At 42.0% G+C, this 25,224-nt stretch overlaps 1 protein-coding gene and 1 pseudogene across 1 annotated transcript; both read left to right on the top strand.

Annotated features, from left to right (window-relative positions):
* Nucleotides 1-20,053, top strand: LOC105034067 (adenine phosphoribosyltransferase 1). The gene is made up of 6 exons (XM_010909088.4): nucleotides 1-255; nucleotides 379-489; nucleotides 11,387-11,479; nucleotides 11,597-11,746; nucleotides 12,964-13,022; nucleotides 19,831-20,053. The coding sequence occupies exons 1-6, from the start codon at nucleotides 60-62 to the stop codon at nucleotides 19,879-19,881; spliced, it is 660 nt and encodes a 219-aa protein (XP_010907390.1). The 5' UTR covers nucleotides 1-59; the 3' UTR covers nucleotides 19,882-20,053.
* Nucleotides 1,603-2,630, top strand: LOC140855544 (uncharacterized; annotated as a pseudogene).
* Nucleotides 20,054-25,224: the final 5,171 nt, after the last annotated feature.

Here is a 25,224-nt window from a genome sequence, read left to right as displayed (position 1 = left end):
CGCTGGAAGTCTTCCAATTTATAACAGCGACGCCTGCAAACCGCACTCCTCTTTGGAGCATGTCTTCGGGGTCCTCCCTCATTTTCCACATCCCTTCTTCGTGCCGTCTTCCCCTATCTCCTCCCTCTCCTCGAATCCCTTTTCTCCGAACTCGTTTCATCTCGTTGAAGGCCATGGCGTCGGAGGACGGCAAGGACCATCGCCTGGCGAGGATCTCCTCGTCGATCCGCGTCATTCCCGACTTCCCCAAGCCCGGTAATCCCTCTTCCCCCATTTCTGGGGCGTAGATTTCTCGGGTTTTGGGAATCTCTTTGGTTCCCGGGTTGTTGATTTGGTGTCAGGTTTGGATTTTGATTCGGTGCGTTGGGTTGGGTGCAGGGATCATGTTTCAGGACATCACGACGCTGCTTCTCGATCACAAGGCGTTCAGGGACACCATTGATATATTCGTGGAGAGATACAGAGAGAAAAACATCTCGGTTGTGGCGGGTAGATCTCATTCCCTGTTCTCTGAATTTGTTTGATGTTGGATTTTAAGGTTTTGTCATGATTTTTTTTTTTCGTTTCTGAAGTAATTCTCTTACTTCAAGTAAAAACTATTTTGGCAATCTACGAGCTCTACTAAGGTAATTTAAGTAGGGTGTTTCTACGCTTTAACAACAAGCAGTCTCATTTTAAAAGAAGCAAATGTTTCTCAAATTCAGTTGTACCGTGAGAAAGTTACTTTTTGGTCGTGATTACTTGATGCATAAGGGTATGCAGGTTATTCTGAATCAATGTCTTACTAATATAGAAGCTTATTTGAGTAACCATGCAATTCAACTGCATAAAAGAAACCTTTGGTCACCGAGCAGCTTATTGTTGTGATCAGAGGACATTTATGCATCTGAGATGAAGATGCTACCTTAATGGGGTAGGATTGCAATAAGAAGACTGAAGGTGCAAAGAGTACAATGTGAGGTGAGGGATTTGAGTGGAACAACAAAAACTACTGCAAAGCAACTGATCAGACAAAGAAAAGCCTTGTTCCAGTCTGCAGGTGGTTGGCTTTATGGATCATGGCACATTCTTTCAAATTTGAGAATTGGAGCAGACCATGCAACTTAATGATTCTCGTCTGTTGCATATCATGGAGATTGTCATTGTGATACATGGAGTTTACTAGAGCCATAAAACATCTATTCAATTTTGAAAACATTTGATTCAGTTTAATTTACAAAAAAGAAAGTTTGAATGTGCTTAATGCATCTCAAACCCTTAGGTTGCATTTGGTAGTTGGCAATCTGAATAGATTGCCGGCAATTTAAAGTGGGCTCACCAGATTACTGTGTTTGGTATGCTTTTTGGATGGCAATTCAGATTGCTTTGACAATCTACATTGCCTCCTACGAGACAATCTAAATAGCCTTGGAGAAGGGTGGCTATCCAGATTATCACTTTTTTAGCAATATTGTAAAAATATTTTTAGACAATTATCCCTCAAGAAAATCACACAACCCGTCTCTCCGACTGTGGTGGCGCCACCAACGGAGGCTAGCCCCACCGCCGCCCCTCCTCCCCCAATCCCAATGGGCTTTTTCCATTCCTCCCACGATCACCGAGATGGCGACGATAACGAAGAGGAGCACGGGCTCCTCGCGAACTCCAAGACCTCCACCTAGCTCTTCGTCGTCTGCACCCACGTCTCCTTGGTCCCTTCGTCTGGGTCTAGAACTCTCCCCTCTTTCAATGGGCTCCTCCTATTCCTCCCATGGCCATGGAGATGGTGACGATGGCGACAACAATGAAGAGGAGCACGAGCTCCTCGTGAACTCCAAGACCTCCAAAGAGAAGGTCCTCGAGTAAGAGTTCGAGATCCTCTCATGCCGCGTTGCTGCCTCTTCGCTCTCCTCTTAGCTCTTCGTCTCCGGCACTCCACACCTCCTTGGCCCCTCCATTTGGGTCTGGGACCCTCCCATCCTAATGAGCTTCTCGCATTCCTCTCATGGCCATGAAGATGGTGACGATGGCGACGATGATGAAGAGGAGTGCGGACTTCTCGTGAACTCCAAGACCTCCAAGGAGACGGTCCTCGAGCAAGAGCCCGAGGTCCTCCCATGCTGCATCGTTGCCTCTTCGCTCTTCCTTAGCTCTCCATCACCAGCACCCTGCTCCTCCTTGGCCCCTCCGTCTGAGTCTGGAACCTCTGCAATGTCCTTCTCCCCCCACCTCTGCCTACGTCTATGATCTCGTTCGGAGGTCTCATGGATTGCGCTATGGAGGTGCTTCTTATTGCCCATGGCGAGTGCGACCGGATCTGGTCGGCGGGCGGCGGCCAGTAGCGGGCCTGACCTCCAAGAAGGAGCGCCAGGCCAGGGCTTTGGCCGTGTTCAAGGTGTGAGATTTACTTCCATATACACATCGCTATTGGATCGGGCGAGGGCCACTACGGCCTTTATTTATATCAAAAATCCAGTAATTTGTCTTAAGGGTATTTTGAAAATTTTGATTTCACCTTGTCAGTAATTTGATTGTCATACCAAACATATCCATCAAGATTTTCAATAATTTTACTGCAACATTATCTACGTGTACCAAACACAGTATTCAACATTACTGGCAATTTAATGGTAGCAATCAATCTTGAAGGAAATCCATATTACCTTTCAAGTTTGCCTGGCGATGCACCAAATGCAACCTTAGATTGGTCCTTTGTTTGGACTTTGAGCATTAAGATTTTTTTTTTTGCCCCTATAATGGCTGTTATTACAAGTTCTCAAATTGGAAGCACTATGTCTAAAATTAACCTTTCAACAAACAACCACATGACTTGGTGCTTCTTGACTTAGTTGTGAACAAGTAGCTTACTCCTGATATCTGAAAATTTTGTGAACTTTGTCATGTGCCAGTCATATTCATTACTTGGTGCTTCTTGATGATAATATTGAGAACTGTTGATATAGGGATCTAAACCTTAAAATAAAATAGAGAACACAATGTATGAAATAGTTATATTTGTCTACAAAACTGGTACTGGGAAGCATATTGATATAGTATAGTATGCATCCCATAATGACATAGGCTCCCAACAGTTTTTCTCACTCCCACCCATGGTATTGCTAGAAACTGAGCGGGACGAGTTGATGTTGAGTAGTATAGAGCGGTTCTGCTTGGTTACACTAGTATGGACCGGTTCAGCTTTATGGTCAGACCACTTGGTCAGCCATTCCAATTTTGCATTGGTAGGGTATTGTATGCTCTCCCACAAGTGGTTCGAGACAGTTCGGTAGATTGTGGTTTCTAATACAAACAATTAATCATTTTGATTATAGAGGATGGTTTAGACTGCTTGATGTGTCTTGGTTATGCAGTTCACTAGTTCTTTCCTTGATTTAAGATTTTGCATGTCCATTTCTCATACTAATTTTGTATTGAATCCACTTTTTTGAATCACTTTTAAGCCCTAACTAGGTTGAAAATGTATTCCTTTCTACCTCAACCAACATGCATCTGAACAAAAGTCTCACCTATCTTCTTCTTATTTGGGGATAACTGGAATCAATCAATATGCAGAAGACATTCAAAACCATCCTTTTATACATAAAACCCTCACTTATCCACTAAACCAATTATCCCAGGCATTGGGAACCCTAGAAGATTTACTAACTATACTTTTCCCTTGATTTTGAACTTCTATGCTCAGTTTGTGCACAAAACGATCCGGACATCTTGGATGCATAATGCACCTAATCTTATTTTATCCTTAAATATATCCTTACACATACCTCCATTGTTAGGCAAGTGGATATTCAGATATATTTATACATATCATATTGAAAGAATTGGACTCAAGGAAACTTTGTCATGTTCCTCTGGCAAACGTATGGATTCTTTTAATTTTCTGTTGGTATCTCTTATAAACATCATATTCACCTTGGGGATGCAATTCAAAATCTGCCAGAGGTATCTGATTAACTTGAGTAGGCCTGCTCTTCATGTGAGATTGGGTCTGCACGATCTTTTGCTCATTCTGACCCGAATGTGTTACATTAGCAATTCAAAGGAGTCGATGGTATTCCCGATTAGGGTACTGGAAGGATGCTTGCAGATCTGTCATGCCATTTCAAAGTGTCTTTTATGTCATGCTATTAAATAAAATTGTGGTATATGATATTGAGCTGATGAGCTATACGTTGCTTGTTCGTGGTTGTTATGTTTGTTAGGGGCATATAAGAGCTTTTCCATCTTTACATGGTTCATCGAACCTTTTATGAAACCATCACTGGTTACTTGAATGTTTCACTTAATTTTCTTTTTCAATGACCATCAGCTAATGTCAACGACCCTATCTCTATGAATAACCCAACATATTAAAGCTGTTATGTATTTATTTATTTGAGCGCCATGAAGGTGAGCAATAATATTTCTGAGCACTAATTATTTTCTGAGCACAATAAATTGGCCCCAAATAGATGAAAACAGTTCATTGCCAGAAATGCACCATTTGTGATTAGAGTTTGTTTTATTGTAATAGTTGGATTAAAAATAAATATGTATTTCCTTTTACTAAAGTCATTCAAGTTTGTTTGACATGTTTTTTCTGTATACCATGCATATCAACTTTGTTATTCTGTATGGCTATGAGATTCAATTATGTGCTAAATGTGAGGCCATTTTACCATCCTTCGATCATTTGGTTCATTTTTTTTTTGGTAAAACGGTTGCTTCATACAATCCTTATGTGAATACAACCCAAAAGATCAGAAACAAAGATGTCCCTGAAGGATAGAGGCAAAATAGAAACATCAGTTCAAATCTTACAAGAGTGGTAAGCAACAAACGAGACCATCTAGTCCGCTGCATTGTTCGCCTCATGATAAATGTGGCGAATTACGTGAAAGTAGCATCCCCGAAGCAAGCTCTGGATATCGCGCATTAGGGGATGAGAAGTCACTGCACGTTCCCGAATCTCCTGAAGCCAAGTCACCACAGTCTTCGAGTCTCCCTCCACTAGATGGCCCCCAGGATCATCCTCGCATAAACAATACCTTTCTAGGCCACCCTTGGCTCTATAGCGAGTACTGTGGTCTCCACCAGTCGGACACCCTTAGCCATGATAAATCGAGAGTCAGGGCCTCGGATCACAAAACCAGCGCCACCTCTCCCATTAGCGACACTGCCATCAAAGTTAACCTTCAGGAAGATCGGGGGTGGGGGTTCCTAGGAGAAGACCCTCTGCACTCTACGAGGAAGAAGGGACTCCCAGGTGTCCCGAGTACCTAAGGTCAAATCAGACGGTGAATCCTCCATAATCTCCGCGGTCTGGGCCATGGCTCTCTCAAAAGATCCCGACATTACGGGCAAACCAAATATGATATGTAATGTAAGCTGTCCTAATGCTAATAAGAGTGGTGGCCTCAGACTCCATGCTCAGTCTCAGGGCCTCCAAAAAGGACTAGATAGGCTGCTCTCTCAAATCGACAAGGGGGTGACCAAGTGCCACACCCTTCGTGCTTTGAGGTAAATAAAAATGTGTGCTTCATCGTCTCATCCTCCAAACCGCAGCACGGGCAAGAATTCGGAATGTCCATCTCTCTGGCTCGCAGCAAAGCTCTGGTAGGCAGTCGAAGCCATGCCACCTTCCAGAGAAACAGACTGATCCTAGGGTGGATTTGGAGCCTCCAAATTCAGGCACCATCCATCATCCTCGTCGGCTCACCCTATAGATCTCATGGAGCTCATTGGTCGCAACCCTAGAGATACACGAGGACTGCCAAATCCTGATGTCCAATCCCTTCCGGATGGGGATCGCCAGAGACATCACTCTCTCCACCAACTGATCATCGAAGAGACTAGCAACCAGCTGCGCATCCTAGCTCCTCCATTGCATCTGGAAGAGGTCACATACCCATGCCTTGTCACCAATCTTCGTACTGATAAATGTCGGCCACTAACTCAGAGGAAGCTCGGACAGCCAAGGGTCCTGCAGAAGGTCAATCGATTGTCCATCCCCCAGCAGCCATGTCATCTGGGCCAAAACATCAGGAGCACGGCGACAAATCTCCTTGCAAATACAAGTGTTGTTGCGGCTAACATGAATGTCATTCATGTTAGTCCATCTGCTATGCCTGGCATGCATCATCACACTCCAAGGACTATCGGGTTGAAGTATAAATCTCGCAGCATGGCGGACGATCAAAGCCTCACGACGGACCAGCAGGAATTGAACCCCTAGCCCTCTTTGATCGGCAGACACACTATATCCTAGGCCACCAGGTGAACTCTTGTCCCCCTTAGGCGAGATCCCTAGAAAAAATCCCTGAACTGCTACTCAAGCCTTGCTAGGAAGGTCCTCGGAACAATAGTATGAGATAGAAGATAAATAGGAATGATACTGAGGACAGACCTGATCAAAGTGACTTTGGCCATTGGCAATGCTCTGGACTGCCAACCCTCCAAATGTCCGTGAATCGAATCCTCCAGCTCAGCGTAATCGAACCTCCAAAGACGTCGCCTGGTCATAGGACCCCAAGGTATCGCAAGACTCCAGAGTGCTCCATAATGCTGAGGATCTCCTTGATGGCCTGTCTATCTTGAGCTCTGGTCTTCGGGCTGAAATAGACAACAGACTTAGCCAAGTTCATCTTTTGCCTAGAGGCAATGCAGTACTCCACAATCCTCCTAAAGGCTCCAGTGTTCTGAGTTGTAGTGCGGCCCACCAATAAGCAATCATTTGCAAAAAGCAGGTTTGAGATTGGCCGAGTCCCAGGAGCCCACTTGTAAGGGTCTACAACCCTGCTTCTGGTCGCCAAATGCAGCACACGCGATAAGGCATCAACACATATAGTAAATAGATAGGGGGATAGAGGGCAATCTTGGTGGAGGCCAACAGAGAAATGAAAGACTCTGACGGCATGCCATTAATCAGGATGGAGAAGGATGGAGCATATACACAACCTTTGATCTAGTCGATCCACCGGCTATGAAACCCAAAGCTCTTCAGAGCCTGGAAGAGAAACTCCTAGCACATCTGATCATATATTCTCTCCATATCCAGCTTGATGGCTATGAGGCATTTTCAGATCGGGACTCTTCGTAGATCATGCATGAACTCTTGCGCGATCAAGACATTGTCGGAGATACTACGATCGCCAACAAATGCCCTTTGCTTAGGGCAAATCAAGTAAGGAAGGATTGGCTTCAACCTGCACACCAAGATCTTAGAACAAATCTGGTATAAAGTAGTACATAAGCTGATAACCTATAATGACTAGGCTCAGCAGCATCTTGCCTCTTTGGTGTCAGCACAATGAAAGTTCTCTTCCAATCATCAGACATAGAACTAGTTGCAAAAAATTGCTGAATCGCCTCCACCACCTCGTCACGGGTGATAGCCCAATAATGTCTAAAGGAGGGGGGAAGTCATCAGGATCAGGAGCTTTATCCTCCGCCAAAGCCTAGACCGCCCATGAATCTCCTCTTTGGATACAACACCAATCAGAGAGGCATTCTCCATGGGTGAGATCTACTTGATCGGTAGGACAGGTTGAGCTTGCCCGACCTCGCCCAAATGCATGGACCATCTCGATCGAAAGAAGTTGAGGATCTTCTATCTTACCTCATCGGCACTATCAAGCCACGACCATCAGTGCCCCTCACCATTCGGATCCAGTTCCTCTGCCTCCTTAGAAAGGTCATCTAGTGAAAGAAGCGGGTGTTCTTATCACTCTCCTGCAGCCACTGAACTCTAGACTTTTGATGCCAGAAGATTTCCTGTTGTTTAAGTAAAGCATGATGCAAAGCAAGCCTGGCCCTTAGGACAGCAAGATCATCAATAGAGAGCCCTCCCTCCATATCCTCCCTGGTTTGAAGGTCAGCAATAGACTCCACAACGTCCTTGAGCCTCCTAAAGATGTCACCAACCTTTACACGGTTCCACTTTCTGAGACGGCGTCTCATAATTTCCAATCTATGGTTAATCTTGTACAAGGGGTCACCGTAGATCGGCAACCTCCACACCTCTCAGATGATCTTCCAAAATTTCTCAAACCAGGAGGACCGGTAAGAGCAATCAGTAGTAGTAGAGGTCAAAATAGGACTATGTTTGGAGGTAATTCTTGGGAGATGCCTGGAAGCTCGGGAAGCACTGAATCCATCCTATCGTAGCAAAAGCTCTATCAATATGCTCCCAAATTCGAGCATTACCTCATTGGTTATTGCACCAAGTGAATCTCGGATTGAAAAATCCAAGATCAATAAGATCATTGTGACTATTGAACTCCCTAAACTCCTTCGTTCCGCTGTTGTTCGAAAACGGCGTGCCCCCCTTTTCTTTGGAGGCCCATCAATGTAGTTGAAGTCCCCCGCAATAAGGGAGGGGTGACCCTTGTCGACCAATTTAGAAGCCTCATCCCACAACACCCTCTGCATCCTATTATCAGTGCTAGCATAGACACCACATAACAGCCAAGGTCTTTCATTAACATCAGAAATAATCACAACCACCTATTGATTACATTCATGCAACACATCCACTATAACATCATCTTTTTCCCATACAACAATTAACCCCCCTGCAAGACCTTGAGACTCAATGGCAAAAAAGCCCCAACAATATGGAAAGCGACGTTGAACCCGCTCCAAGCTCTACCCGATAGCCGAGTTTCAAGCAAGATACACAAGTCCGGCTCCTTCTGATGAACCAATCTTCTGTAAGTAGAGAAGGATGGCTTGTCGGCCTCCCAACATTCCACACGAAAATCTTCATCATTGAGATGCCTTACTAGAAGAGGCCATGCTGGCTTCTTCAGCATGGCTCTGAAATGCCAACTTGCTCCTTGAATGCCCACCATTAGAGGCTCCCTCTTCAGCCCCCCTCAGCACAGCCTTCAGCCTTTCAACAGCCATTGCATTCTCCTTCAAATCCTCATTAGCCGGTCTAGGATCAATTGAGGTACAGTCCACTATAACTAGCCCACCCCCTCCCTATTTTCCTCACTAGGTGGGGAGAAGCCAACCAAAGCAAACCCGAGGCGAGTGTCGAGGGGCCAATCAGAGAAAGAAACCTCCCACCAATCGACACCCCGTCAGTGACAACAGCCATCGGGCGTCCCTCCATTGCGGAGACACTACCACCTGATCGATCGGTCAACCCTCCAACACTCGCATCCGCCTTCGAGAAACCGACGGAGAGGGTGGTCAGGAGCTCAGAGCCAGTGCCATAGGCCGGTCCGAGCCAGCCTCCATCTCCTTCCTCGGCACCGGAGCCGAAGCCTCCATGAGAATCCGTCTGACATCGCAGATGCTACAGGGTTTTCACCACTGGTGACAGGAACTCGAGCGAGAGGCAAAGGGCCAACCTCCGGCGCATCAAGCCCTAAGTTGGGCTTCAAGGCCGCACTCGACTGATTGAGGGTTGTGGGCTTCGGGCTTGCTTTAGATGGGTCGAGCCCTGGCCCGCATCAACCATCGAAAGATCCATAGGGCCCGGGCTCACTCCCAAGCCCAAAACCATTGTGTCATCATCGGCAATCGGGTCCGCCAGCATCGAGAACGCCGACTCATGCTGAGTCGGGACGTCCACCACTGAGTCAATTGAGTCACGAGGGGGTGACCGCCGGCGAGCTACCTTGGCCAGCTTCTGCCAGCCCTCGAAATTCGGGGGAGAGCCTGATAGACTACTCGCTCTTGGAGGTGAGGTCGGGCGCTCCAAGTTAGCAGCTCCCACCGACCGCAACACGATTGTCTTCTTCCCCATTGCCGCCGCCGGATTAACCCTCGGCAGATGAATCCTCGATGTAACCACCCACGGCCCAAGCTACGGTCGAGCCCGGCTTTCTGGCTCTTTCGCAGCATCAAGCTCCGACTCCCCCTCACCTCCAACCTCCATAGGTGATAGTGGGGTCTCCAAGATATTTTCCTGGCGAAGGGGATGCTCGCACCCGCTCTCAGCGGTAGATCAGTCGGAGAGACCTCACATCGGTCGTTTGGGTGACCGATTAGGCCACATCGGAAGCAAACAACGGGGAGGTTTTCATGGATGAAGGGCTTACCAAAACACCGTCCTCTTCCCCCTAATGAGAACATCGGGTTTCAAGGGCATTGTCAAGTCAATCTTCATTCGGATTCTCGCGAATCTGGTCTTCTTCAACTGGTCCATGAAATCATCGATTGAAACTGGGATGCCTACTTCCTTCATGATGCCCAAGAGTCTCCAAGGGCTCTAAAACTCTGTTGGAAGCCCGGGGAGGTGTAACCATATCTTAGCCATCTTGATAATGTTCGTGCTGGGGACGAAGCCCGACACCCAAGGTTCCACTGCCAACAGCTGTCCGGTGGTGATCCACGGACCTCCTTGGAGAATATTGCTTGCTTCCGCCTCCGATTTAAACCGGAAGAGGAGGTGATCTTTCGCAACGAGAAGGATTCCACCTCGCTAGTGAGCTTACCCTTCACCTTAAAGTCCCGCGCAACCCAGTCCATCGGAACCCGCCGTCCCAAGCTCCGAACCAAAACCGAGGTTCTCTCCCATTTATCCCTGTCCTCATCCATCTCCTCCTTTGGGAACTCCAGGATTTTGGTGAAATAACGCCGGAGTTGTTTGACCTCCGTCTTGGAGATCTTGTGAGACATCCACATAGGTTGCCGTGCTGGAACCCCAGCCCCACTTGCCCAAGCTCTCCTCCCATCGTCGGAGACTAGCATTGGTTCACTGCCGTTACCCACAGCCTTCCCTTTGCCCTCTAGCCCACTAGCCATCACCATTTGGTTCATTTTTTTTAATTTTTTTTATAACTTGTGCCTTGTCAGTTGTAAGAATGACATATTACAGATTTATTTACAACACTTTATACAATTATTACCAGCCTTGTCTCAGGTGGTTGGCATTCCTTTGCCCATGTGAGAGGTCTAGGGTTCAAATCCCAGTGGCAGCATGCCCACCATGTTTCTCAAAAAGGATATGGAATTTTTTCCCAAAAATATTTTTAAGTATCCAATTGGAATTGTTGATATGTCCAGTATGACATTACTTGGAGGTTTTTTTTTTGCCTAACAATGGAATTTCTTTTCTTTTTATGTTCCAAGGAAATATATAAATCCTTAAATTATTAGACCTCTAAGCAAATAGACTTCATCCCTAGTGATGTGGTATGTGTCCTCTTTCCCCATTTTATCCCTTTCTAATAATACTTTAATAGAAGATTTAAATTTCAGAGCTAGATTCATTTTGAATTTGGAAAACATTCAATTTCACCATCGAAAGTGGGACGCTGTTCGAAGATGGAGTATCAATCTGACAGTTCAATCCGCTGACTGAAACTGTTTATCATGAACCTTAGCTCTATTATACTTCTAGTAAGAATATGCTTGTGTATTTTCCTGATTGTGAAATTTATGATACATAAAGGTATTGAAGCAAGAGGCTTTATATTCGGTCCCCCTATTGCCTTAGCTATTGGAGCAAAGTTTGTTCCCATGAGAAAGCCAAAGAAGTTGCCTGGTATCATTTCTTTGCCCATTCTTTCCTTTTTTCCTGTTTTACCAAGTCTTTTTATTTCTATCTGATGATGGTAACTGATGCTATACTTAGTACCTAACAATCTTTGATGACTATTAGGTGAAGTTATTTCGGAAGAGTATGCTCTGGAATATGGCACAGACAAAATGGAGATGCATGTAGGAGCTGTCCAGCCAGGAGATCGGGCACTTGTCATTGACGATCTTATTGCAACAGGAGGGACCTTATGTGCTGCAGTCAGACTTCTTGGTGAATTGCTGTTGCTTGGTTTTAAATTTGTGGATATTTTGAATACTGTAGCCTTACTATCTATTTTTCTTCAAAAAGTCACTGTTAATGTTGCTATAGATTCTTCCCCTAGTTTTGCAGTTATTTTTGTTCACTGTGAAGGTGTGAGAGCATGTAAATAGCAGAACAAGGGAAGTGTTATGATTGTTATTGAATTTTGAACATGTATGGATGTTTTGTAGTCTGTTTTGCCTAGCTCTGCAATTTCTTTTGCTTGTGGATGCCATCCCATTTTATTCTGACTCAATCATTTTGGTTCCAGGATAAGTATTAAAAGTTTTCGCTTTCAGAATGAGTATTAAAGGGTCAATGATCATGCCTGGTTCCCTTCACCCCCCCCCCTTCTCTCTCTCTCGTTTTGTGTGTGTGTGTGACTGACTAAATAGTCCATACTTGATAGTCAGTGGACCATAGATAGCTTAACTATTGTGATTGTGTTTCCTGGGTGGAAAAGTTCTTTCTTAGAGTTGGTTAAAACTAATAGTGAAATGTAAATAAATATGTTTTCCTTGAGGCAATGGAATTCTATATCTTAGATGTTTGATCTTTATTCACAACAAAATTGTACATGTAACTGGGAGTTCTGATCCCTATAGAGTATCAGCTACTATTTATGTCCTGGTGTTGCTGCACATTGTGCTGCTGCCATGTTAGTTTTTAATGTTTGAGATACCCCTTGAACTTCCATTGAATCCTTATTGCTTTGATAGAGAAATTAGAGAAGAATGAGGACTACCAAATTTATGAATTTAGCAATTAGCACAAGAAGTTTCTTTGATGTGTTTGCTTAGTTTGAATGGTATAAGTATTACATATTTTGGTCGTCTGGTCTAAATTTCTAAATGTAGAAATTTGAGACCACTGCTACTTGGACATACTTTCATGTTTATTCTGTGGTATTTAGTTCTGGTATTAAATTTTCTGAATGTGCTATATTAGTCAATTTATGGTGCATGTCGTACTTTATTTTTAGGCATTACTGGGAATTATTAGGACATAAAAGACTGGGTTGCTTTTAAAAGGGGATGCAAACGCTTGGTGAAATGTGTAAATCTGAATGCATGCCTTATTTCTTCCATGTGTGTCAGTTTTTAGTTGCCTAATAAGGCTGGCATACGCTCTATATGAATCCTAGTTACCATTATTAATCTTACTAATATTTTATTCTTTTTCTGCAGAAAGAGTTGGAGCAGATGTGGTGGAATGCGCTTGTGTTATTGAGTTGCCAGAATTAAAGGTGGAATAACTACTCTTATCTTTTAAAAATGCATTACCTTTCTCATATCAACTGCACGGCTGAAAGTATGGTGATAAAATTTGAAATTTGGGAATTTGCGAAGGACAAAACTTTAAAAGATGTAGTCAAGGTTTTCCATACTGTGCTGAACCAACCGGTACACCCTGTATCGTATCGGACCGACGGGAAACCAACACGATTCGGTCGGTAAATTCGGTACACCGGTTGTACGGAAGGAAAAAAACAGAAAAAGTGAGAAAGAGAGAGAGAGGAGGAGAGGGAGGGAGGTGGGAGCCGCCGGAGGCCGGCGGTGGCCGGCTGCGGCCGCCGAAGGGCTTCCGAGCCTCGTATCGCCTGATAGGGCTTTCAAGAGAGCGAGAAGAGAGAGATAGCGCTCAGAGGAGGGGAGGGACCTACTGGACGGACGGTGCCTCCGTCGTGAGGCCTCTGGTGGCCGGCGAGCCGACGCCAACGGCTTGAGGCGGTCGAGCGGGCGGAGCCACCAAGCCGCGGTCGAGCGGGCAGAGCCACTCCGTGGCTCCGCCCCTTTTTTTTCGAAATAGACGGTCGTCTGTTTCGATTTTTCATTTTTTTTTTTTTTTGATTTTAAACTCATGAAGTCGGCAACTGGATTGCCGACTTAAGGGATTTTTTAAAAAAAACATAAAAATCATGAAGCTGGCAAACTATTTGCCGGCTTCACTTAAAACTAAGTTTTTTAAAAAAAATTGTGAAACAGGAGCGTCGCCCCTGTTTCACGTCCGCGGCGCCGCGCGCGTGGACTACACCCTCTGGAGGCCGTTCGACGGCCCCGCCGGCTCCTTCCCCTCCCTCTTTTTCTTTCTTCCTCTTTCTCTCTCTCTATTTCTCTCTCTTTCTCTCTTTTTTTTTCTTCCGGTTCGGGTCCACTTGCCTTCGTCGGTTCGATATGGTACGAAACCGTACCGAACCGTCAGCCGGCCGGCGGTACCAGTTCAGCATACCTTGGATGTAGTCTTTTTTTTCTTCCCCTCCTTTTTATTGATTAAGATTGGCCAATCCCCACCTTCTGCCCTATACCCATCCCACCACTCGAGGGCTGAACCCAACCAGAATTGAACCCCTATTTCCTTTCTCAAGTGGCAAACAGTGATGCTATCCTTGCAAGTGCAAGGTGGTAAAAAGTTTTAGTATATTCAGAAGAATGTAAATGGAATAGCTAGAGTTGCAATAGTTCCTGAATATGGGCAAAAGGTTGTCAAGAAGTTTCTAAGAAAATTCACTACATGTTTTTTTCCTTTTTATCAAGTTGGTGTTATCCTCAGGGGAAAATAACTTTCATTGATATTTTTACAATAATTTGAGAATTTTCAATAGATCTCTTATGTCTTAGTTGTATTTCATGGCTTAAGCTTGGAAACTGTTGTCCAATAAACATTTTTAATTTTACCTTCATATTACTAGTTGGCTATAAATCTACATATGAACTTTTGTAGGTAGGGAATGTTAATATTGTAGTTTAATTGATGGGGAAAAATCACAATATGACTTATAAATCAGCATGTAGATGTTCCTTTTTCTATTTTTTGGTTTGCGTACATGGTTTGTATGCAATTCAATTAAATAAATGTAATTGACCAGAAAATGTTTGTCGATATGTCATATGATATGAAAACAACAGTATTATTTTTAATTTAAGTTTGTTACTATTTTGCTATGAACACAGGGATATCTGGATATTGGAACATAATGATCGAGGTTGAAACCATCAAGCAATACTTATTGTCTTAAAAGATTGACTATTAGCTGTAACATTGCATCTTGCATCTCATCATCATAGAATTGTAATTGTTTTGCACGCTTATCGAAGTTAAGATCTTGCTTGTTTGGTTTTATCCCTATGGTCATGCATCTTATATAAATTTGTGTCAGAAATTTTAAGCAACCAATATAAGAAAGGCAAGAACATATACATTATATTGCTTCTACATTTCATTTTAGGGTTTCTTGCATATTCACACCAATGTTTTGGCAATATTGCATGGAAACCTCTTCTCATCCCTATTTCCAAATCAACAAATAAAGTTACAAATATTTGCAATATGCCCCTTCTATTAGCCTGCCATCTCCCTTGTGAACTACAATATTTGGTTATCCATGAGTAGTAGCGGACTATTTTGTCCATAGTTAGCCTCAACCAGATTCTAGATCATATTAAAGTAAAAGAGAAATGCAACCATGATAATTGAGGAAAGAGAGTGGTAGACTGATTTATGGTATGATGGAAATATTAACTGGCAACCATGGCCTCCACCTCCTGTTCACATCTGCTTCCATCTCTTCTTTCTCCACCCAACACCCTCCTAAGCCCACCACCATTCTCCCCTCAAAAGAAAACCTCTTCCCTTTGTCATTACAGTCTCCCCTGGCAAACCCCCTCCACCAAGACTGAGCTCTCAAGCCACCTCCTTTCCAACCTTTTTGCCATCTTTGATGAACCACCCCTCCTTAACGTCATTGCTAACATATTCCCTGACTGGACCTTCCATGTCACATGCTTCCTTAGCATGTTCCACGTCCTTCAAACCTCCATCCCCTTCACTATGTTCATTTATAACTATACATGCAGCCAGCCACCCCATGTCGGCTCAGATGCTGACAGGTTCCCCTTCCTGGACCTCCTTAGTGTAGCCATCCACTAGTCCTAGCTCTCCTACAATATGCTCTCTGCTATGTCTCCTGACCACCACAACTCCATTTTTGTCCATGAGAAAGCCATCTGCTGCTGCTTCGATGCTACCCTCGGAAACACCACCGACACTCTCAAGAAGACCTTCCTCGACACCTGGGCCAAATCAACCAGCTTCTCCTTCTTCGGGGTAGGCTCCCTCTGCTGCCACCTAAAGCCTCTCACCAGTTGTATAAAGGGTAGAGGAGCCACCAACTCAACAACAGGGTGCTAGGCATGGCTAGACCACCAGCCACCATGGTTGATGGTGTATGTGTTGTTTGAGTTGCTGACCAACTGCCAGCAAGAGAGGCAGTGATGCTCACAGCAGTGCTGGAGGGGCAAGGGCGATCATTCTAGTTAATGCCAATGATAGACTAGGTGCTGGAGGAAGTTGTCGGAGAGGGGGCGGGAAAGTGGTGAGAGGGTGGATCGTGTAAATCGAGATCTTGGTGTGGCAGTGACAATGGTGTTCATGAGCCACCATTGGTGGAACTTGGCACTACGTAGCATGCAGCATGGGTAATCGGTGGTGGGTTGGCCACTGGAAAGCAGTGTGAAGCTGATGGTGGAGTTGCTCAAGGTGTGTGTGGCATTTAGGCGATGGTGGTGAAAGTGATGGGGGAAGGGTAGAGGTGGAGAAAGATACAGCAGAGGGCGAGGGAAATCGGGATGTTGGAGGTGATGATGTTGGAGTGAGTCTTGAATGGCTTGAATTGGCTCAAAATATGCCATGGCTTTGAGGAAAATGAAATGTTTGGGAGGAGGAAATGGAGGGAGAAGAAAGAAAGAAAAGAGTCATGTAAACTTAATTTTATCCTACAAATTAAAATGGTCCCATCCAAATGCTTACACAAATGCCTGCTTGTAATCTGTGAAACTTAATTCAAGTTGTTTGCTGCAAAATAAATACAATTTATACAGGTTGATTTGTAAATAGGGATAAGAAAAGGCTTTATATATAATATTGATAATATATTGGGTATGAAATGCAAAATAATAATAATAATAATAATCCTTAGATTAATTTATGTTCTTCAGTAACTAGAAGTGATTAGATCTGTTAGTGCGTTGGCTACTTGGGTCGGGCGTAGGCTTGAAGAAGCACGACATTGAATGCTCCTGCTTGTGCTCAACCCAGCACATATCGGATGAAGGGTTATTTGGTAGGGGTGTGCAAAAAAACCGATCGAACCATGAACCCGACCCGAACTAGTCTCTTCACTTTGGTTTGTATCGGTTTTTACAATCTGGCTTGGTGTCGGTTTGAGAAAGGCTTGAACCAGAAACATTCTGTTCGTGTTCGATTTAAGTTTTTAAAAAACCAATTCAAACTGAACCAACCTGAACCCACATGTAAAGTATATATATTTTTTATTTTTTTTATTTTTTTCTTATATTTTCTCTTATATATAAAATAGAATTTTTATTTTTAGACTTGGTTCAACCCAACCCTAAATAAAATGAAATTTTTGTGTTAGATTTAGTCCGGTCCATTTAGCCCAACCCATTGAACATCAACCTGATAAAACAAACCAAAATAAACCAAATTTCTTGAGTTAGTTTTAAGCAAATTTTGTAGATGATTGGTTCAGTTTCAGTTTTAGAAAACTGATTTAAATTGGTTCAGTTTAAGATATATCTATAAATTGACCTGACTCGACCCGATCCATGCACACCCCTAGTATCAGGCCTGAGCTTGGCTGACTCGATATACCCTTTCAAGTTAGAACAGACTAAGTTTTTGTGTCTATACATTTTCTTATCAAACTCACAACCTGGGCCTGACCTAAAAATTATTCAGGCCTATGTTTCTAGGCCTGTGCTTGGCCTAGTTCTCTAAAGCATCAGATCTTTGGCTATTTGTGCTGGCTCAGCCCATTGACAGCCCTAGAAATGATAAATATTAGATTAACTTTTTGAAAAAGGGTTGTTGATAAAAATTCTGTATCATCTCATCAAAGAAATGGCTAGGTATTTGGGTTATTTCTTTCATGCTTTTTTTTTTTTTTTGGTTGGACGTTTCTTTCTTACTTCACATCTTATGTCGTTGATGAATCCTTGTTCAACTCTTATACAAATCCAATTGATCGGATTTCAAGTTGGATCTGATTAGGTGAAATGATATAATAGCAGTCTAACACTAATGACTTAGAATGTGATCTAATACTTCTAAACTGCTTGCAAACCAATGTTTGTGTAATTTTGGAGACCCCAAACTGATACATCAATTGGTAAAAATTAGTATCATATAATTTTGTTTGAAATTGCCCATTTTGGCCATTGTATGTGTAGGCTAGCAGTCTCCAAATTAAATGATTTTTGGTCTATAAGCAGTTTAGAGTAATTAATGGCATTTAATGGCTTGGATCATAGGTGTTAGATTCCCGTCTTTGGATTTCAGCTGACTAAATCAGACTTGTAATCTGGTCAATTGGATTTTAGTTCACCTTCGATGTGTGTAGAGAGAGCTAGAGGAAATTGAATGTGTTTGAGCGAACTTCATCTTCACTAATGGCCAAAATGTGCGAGTATGCAAGATTGGCTTTATCCACATCATTTTTTGATGCATTTAATACTTAATTTGTGGACAACCAACTTTTTAAAAAAAAGGTAACTTATGCATGTGAACAATTGCACCTGCTGGCACAATTCTAAGTTTATTTTCCTGGACAAACTTCAATGACATTGGCAAGAGTTCTAAATCATGGGAGCAGTGAATAAGACATCATTTGTCCTAGAATGATTCTCACCTAACCCGTAGACATCCTTTATATAGTTCTATCTATATCTTGGCTTTGCATTTGGTGTCACCTAGTTATCCATGCTTTTGTATCACATTTGCATGGTCTTTGGTTCAAGGAAATCGCTCTTGTTCTCCCTTGCTTCCAGGATTTGATACATTGTAAAAAAATATGACGTCACTAGCAGTTGGTAGTTGTGTTACCACTTATTACAAACTGAATATGGAGTATGTTAAAATGAATCAAGTTTCTCTACCACGTGAATTGATTCCAGTAGCCTCTTGATCATTGGGAAGTTTAAGTTGGAGATGAAGATGACAGTATTAATTTAAGTTAATAATTGCTATACTGTTGCTTTCTATACACTGCCACTGAAAGATGGAGCTGAGGATTATGAATTATGGCTCTGATTAGATTTGGGGTATTTAAATGAAATGGAATGAAATGAGAAATGGGAGTTTACTATGCATGGATTGAGAGAAATTAATTCACTGGACTTTCAAGATTTCGTATTCCAATCTTGTTTTTAAATGTGGTCTTATGCGTGTTTATTCTTGTTTATCTATTCCTTTCTACACTTTTTATGTCCTCTAAAAACCAAGGTCCATGTGTATGTATTGCGTTTTTAAGACAGCAAAATAAAGTTTTTAGCACTTGAGATGACTATTTTTTACATTTCATCCTTGCATAGCAGGTATTAGCAGAAAGTATGCCTTAATTTTGATATTTTAACATGTAAAACAGTGGAATGCCCAAACACCACCCCCCCCCCCCCCCCCCCCCCCACCCCAACTAAAAAAAAAGAAACTAAAGAAAGATAGTGGAGAAAAGGAAAAACACTGAGTGTGTTGATCTTTATTGTTCAGCGTTGGAAATTCTTTGTTTCTATTTTTAGAATTATCAATTTTGGGACATTTGTACTCTATGTCAACATGTTGTCCTGTTATTTATAATGTAGGGCCTGTTTGTCATTGTTGTGTTTTGTCTGCGTTTTTGTTTCTTTACAGACCAATGAAATGCCACAGGGATATTGATGTTGAAAAATAGCTGCTATTCCTTACACTCTTATTTGAAAGCAATAAATCCTTTGCTTCCAAAAGCTCAAAAAATTTTACAATTTTTGTATGTTCCGTCTATTTCATTTTTCTTCCTGGTTTACACCATGTGACTTGTTTGCCTGTCAGCTAGAGGTTTATTCTACAATATATTATAGTCTTCTTGGTCAGCTAGAGGTCGATTGTACAGTATATTGTATTCTTCTTAGGATAATCATTCATGTTGTAAGATATCATGCTAATCTTCCGTTATGCATTTCCTGTTTGCACTACTTCTAAACTAACAAATTGTGCTGGTTCAGGGCCGGGAAAAACTAGGTCACAGACCTGTGTTTGTACTTGTGAAGGGCTAAAATCGGTCTGGTACATGCTTATTTGTTTCAAGGTTCTTCATTTTGCTTCCTCAGATTGTATATGCTGCTACTTTTGCTGGATCACTTGAGCTAAATAATCTGTAATATTATTATTGACATATTTTTCGGAAGGGCTTGGTAATAAGAGTTGCTTATTTAAATTTGATGACTATTGATTTGCTTCGTTGGATCTTTCATTTTGCAACTAAAAATGGTTGCACAAGGGCTTGTGGTTGGCTGTAGCCATCTCCTGTGCCCTAAAACTAGCTCAGTTCAAAGGAATGCTTAACCTGGCGAAAGTGAGATGCCTTCATGGCTTTGAGCCTTATAGGTCAGCTGGGTGAAATCGGTCTTCAAGAGTTTCTTATTATATGGTAAGGTGCAGGAATACAAATAAGTCTGAACTAGTTACAGCGTCTGACAAATTCTAAAATTAGTTTAAAATGATGCATACAAATTTACATATAAACTCTAAGTTTTGGTTTTTCTTTTAATGTGTTTTTGGTGAGCCAACCGAATTTTCTTCAGGAAAAATAAAATTGAGTTTGAACTAAGTTGGGACTGGTTCAGATTTGACAAGATGCAGGCTTACATCTAAGTTCTTATAGAACACTTATGCATAGATATATCTGATAAATGTATAAATTAAGTTTCAACCAGTCTTGTAGTTGAAGCACCATGACCAGATTAGGGCTGGTAGATGTGATCTTGCATCCCGGAGAATGTTCATAATAGACAGTACATGCAACTCTTGTTTGCAAGCAAGAATGCAAATAATTAGTTTGACCATTGACTCCTTTCTTGGCTATCTTTATGCGTTCTCCTCTCTCCAGAGTCCAGAGATCTATGTTATACACAAATATTTTTAGAGATATATTTATACATACAAATGTACTAATCAAAAGTGCAAGTATATTTACCAAGTTATACAAGCAGCATTATGTTAGGTCATGGCAGTCCATATTTTCATCTTCCATAATAACATGTACCCATCCACATCCTATGCAATTAAAATAAATGTACTAATCAAAAATTCAAGTGTATTTATCAAATTATACAAACAAAGGCGGCAATATATTAGGTCATGGCTATCCATATTTTTATCTTATATAATAACGTGTATCCATCCATGTACTTCCCCATGTAATGACTATAGAATAATAGATTATACGTGAACCACTCTAAATTGAGAAGTACATGGGGACTCGAAAATGTTGGGAAGTATGTTTTGCCATGAGCCATTCATCCCCAGTCCAATGAGGTCGGGAGTTCCATGCGGCCAGCTTGCGTGCAAGCGTCCTCCGGCGATATGGTTAACGGCTAATGGAATAGACAAAACTGTCCAGCAGGATGCATTCACGCTGGGCTTAGGATAACACAAATTTGGCAAATCTAAGATGGCATTTGGTGATCCAAATAAAATAGTTGAGGTGATTTTAGATCATCGGTGATTCTTATTTTAGAATAGTCCGATCTTTGATTATCTAAGATCATTGCATTTGGTATGTTATATTCTAGTGATTATAGATCTCTAGGTATCCACGATAATCTATTCGATGTTCCATGAATCTAAAATTATTAACCATACAATATCAAAAATACCCTTAATATATTTCAAAAAATATAATTATTAGTCATATAAAGTATATTATAATAAATTATTAATATATTGATTAATGAATATATTTAATAGTATAATATTTATTAATTTTAGAAATTATTAATCCTATAAAAGAATATTAATAAATATTATAGAATTAATCTAATCCTAATATTTATGTTGACTAGGAAAATCAGGCAAATAAAAATAGCATATTAAATAATTTCACCATATAAACATCAAGTATGATAATATATTTTTATTATAATTTAAAATTATAAATAAAAAATGTATGATAATAATATCATCGATTATATATTATAATATAATATATCATAAATATAATATATGCAATATCAATATTGTTGATGCAGAATTTCATCGCATGCTGGAGTGGCTGGAGTTGGTGGAGCACCAGGCCGTCGGGGGCGAGATCTGTAAGAAAAATTTTCATCAGAGATAGCTCTGATAGGATCCTCCGATACTCAAATTAGTTCGCTGCTCAACAGAAGAAGAAATGTGAGGAATAGAATAATGACATACTTTGAAATTTTTTTTTTATAAAAAAAGATCGGAGTCTGTTGATGGCAGAGTTTGTTGCCACAGTCTAACTCTGTAGGCTGTTATGGCAGGCTTGGTTGGCATGATTTTTTGGAATCGATTAAAGCAGAGCCAGTTGGCGCATTCTCCTTCCATATGCGCACGATCAGCGCGTGGTGGCAAAAAGCACTTTTACATGATCTTCTTTTGTTCTTCCTTTTACGGATGGAGGATGAGTTCATTATCTAAATAATATTAAAAAAAATTATCTATAAAATTAATATATTTTCTAACTTATTTATCAAACTAATGCAAATCTATAAAACGTCGTTTGAAATAGTATTTTACAGTGCCACATCACCTGTCACGTGGACCCAAAAAAAAATTCCATGTGAAAATGCCATTTGGATTGGTATTTTCAAAAATACCATTTCAAATGACATTTTTAAGTTTTTCTAATAAAAAATATCTTCAAAAAAAGATATTTCAAAAAAAAATACTATAGAAAATGGCGTTTTTGAAAATGCTATAGGAAATGGCATTTTTTAAAACGCTATTTGAAATGATATTTTCAAAAATGTTATTCTTCTCACATTTTCTTTGTTTAAGAAGCAAAAAAAAAAAATCAGAATTCACCTCAGAGAGAACTAGAACTCACCTCGGCAGCAAGCTTCGACGTTCCCTCTAACGTCTTCCTTCTCCTCTCCGGCAGCATGGCAGCGAGCTCCGACGGCGGTGAGCTCCTTCTCGCTTTCCTCCCTCTCTCTCTCCCTCTTCTCTCCTTCTCCTTGGCCCACCGACGACGGTCGGCCAGCAGCGGTCCAGCGCCCCCCCCACGTCGTTGGCCCGCTGGCGGGCCGGCGGCGGCCGCCCCGCCCCTCCCCTTCCCTTGGCTGGCCGCTCCATCCCCTCACTTGGCCGCCCCTCCCCATGCCCTTCCCCCTTGCTCGGTCGACGGCGGCCCTGCGGCGGTCGGCCAACGGCGTGTCGGCGGCTACCCCCGGCGGCGGTGCCATGCGCCACCCCCCCTCCCCACTCGCCCCCCTTTCGTTGGCCCTCCCCCCTCATCGGCAGGTGGCGGCCCCCCAGCGGCAGCCTCCCGGCGACGGTCCCGCGCGGCCCTGTGGTGGCCGACCGGTGGTGGCCATGCGCGGCCCTACGACGGCCCTGTGGCGGCCCCCCGACGGTGGCCCCCAGAGGCGGCCTCACACGGCCCTGCGATGGCCCTATGGCGAACCCCCGACGGCAACCCCGCATGGACTTGTGGTGGCCGACCGACAGCGGCCTTGCGGCAGCCCCCCGACAGCGGCCCCGCGTGCCCCCTCCCTCCTCTTTGGCCGGTGGCGGTGCAGCGGCCTGTGCTGCGACAGCCCTGTGGCGGTCGGTCGGCGGCGGCCTTGTGCCCCCCCACGTCCTTGGCCCTTCGGTGGCACGGTGGTGGCCGCCCCCTCCCACCCCCTTCCTTGGCCCAGCGCGGCCCTATGGCGGTTGGTCGGCCCCCTCCCACCCCCCGGTCACCTCCTATTTCAGTTTTTTTATTTTTTATTTTTATCTTATTTTTTTATTTTTTATTTTTATCTCATTAGATTTGGATTTGATTTGAAATTCGATTCGATCCTAATTTAAAAATTTTAAAATATATTGCATTTCATGGAATCGTAGATCCGTCAATTGATCAATGTAGGATATTCTACGGTATCCGTATAAAATATATATTTCATTATATATTTTTGTATGGACATCGTAAAATATATACGTTGGTCAATTGATTGTCCAGTTTGGATAGTTTGGGAATTGCATTTAATTCTGTAGATAATTATATTATTCGAATGATATGCAAAGGATTCGAGAAAAATTTTGGATAGCATTTTTCTTTAGTTTTCCTCATACATTTTCAGTCGTGTGGAGAGAACTAAGAAAAAATATTGTCGAAGTTTTTTTTTATCCTTATTGCGTATCGTTTGATTAATGTAATTAACCTATAGAATTAATGTAATTTTCAAATGGGATAGGACTTATCTGTGTCTATTAGTTGATGATATGATGTATTTATCATATAAATCTTTTGAAACGATAAAATAATTACTAATACTAAATTTTTTGATTTTGATTTTGTCATAGATTTCTTTGAGAAAATGGTCAGTACTTGGGTTCGTCTACTATTGTATTATGATGGCATAATACAGAATGACAAGCAGGAAGCACTCATCAAGTTCGCAAGTTCAACTTTATCATGGGTAGGATCAAAACAGTGAATGAAGAGGCTTGGAGCTAGTTGTCTAAGTTAGAAAAGGAGAAGTGGACGTTGGCACATGATGACGGTCTGTGCTATAGTGTCTTAACTATAAATTTGTCAGAAGTTTTTAACAGTGTTTTACGAGGAGCTAGAAATATGCCAATTACAGCTTGTGTTCTAATGATATTTTATCGTCTTGTGAAATACTTTAATACGCGACATGCTCAAGCCTTAAGATATGTACAGGAGAATCCAAATAATCTTTTTACTCCTCATATTGTAATTAAGATTGTTGAAGATCAAGTTAAAGCTAACCAGCACCGAGTAACAGCATTCAACCTTCAAAGAGGCATATATTAAATACTTACGAGGACAACAAGTATAGGATTACGAGGTGGAGAAAATTTTCATACTGTTACTTTAACTGAAAGAAAATATTCTTATGGAAAGTGGAGCATGTACAAATATTCATGTTCATATATTTTAGCTGTATGTCAAGAAATTACTGTACATTTTAGTGGGTTTGTGGATGATGCATATACAATTACAGCATATATGAATGCTTGGAGTGGCGAGTTTAATCTATTACCACATGAAGATTATTGGATGCATACACGTATGTTCAAATATATTCCTGATCATCATCGTTTGAGATCCAAGCAGAAAGATAGACCAAAATCAACAAGACTGCGAAATGAGATGGATGATAGACAAATAAAAAATAAGAACCACTATGACATTTGTAAGAAACAGGGTCATGATCGCCGCCGCTGTCCTAGGATACTTTAACACACTTCAACTTCAAGCAGTGGAAAAAATTAAAGGCTTCGAAGATATATTTTCATCATTGTTTTATGTATTTTCACCATTATTTTATGTATTTCTGTGAGATTATATTTTTAATATTATTTAATATCCAGAAATGAACTGAATTATGTATTTAAGTTGTATTATGTGACAATATTAT

The sequence above is a fragment of the Elaeis guineensis genome, chromosome 2 (assembly GCF_000442705.2).
Source record: "Elaeis guineensis isolate ETL-2024a chromosome 2, EG11, whole genome shotgun sequence".
In the NCBI taxonomy this organism is placed as follows: Eukaryota; Viridiplantae; Streptophyta; class Magnoliopsida; order Arecales; family Arecaceae; genus Elaeis; species Elaeis guineensis.
Note: the sequence above shows the minus strand (reverse complement) of the source record. Positions and strands in the feature narration are given on the sequence as shown.

Coding starts and splice junctions, on each gene's coding strand:
- LOC105034067 (XM_010909088.4), top strand. CDS start 60: ATGTCTTCGGGGTCCTCCCTCATTTTCCACATCCCTTCTTCGTGCCGT. Junction 490..11,386: donor AAACATCTCGGTTGTGGCGG/GTAGATCTCATT, acceptor TGATACATAAAG/GTATTGAAGCAAGAGGCTTT. Junction 13,023..19,830: donor TTGAGTTGCCAGAATTAAAG/GTGGAATAACTA, acceptor GTGCTGGTTCAG/GGCCGGGAAAAACTAGGTCA.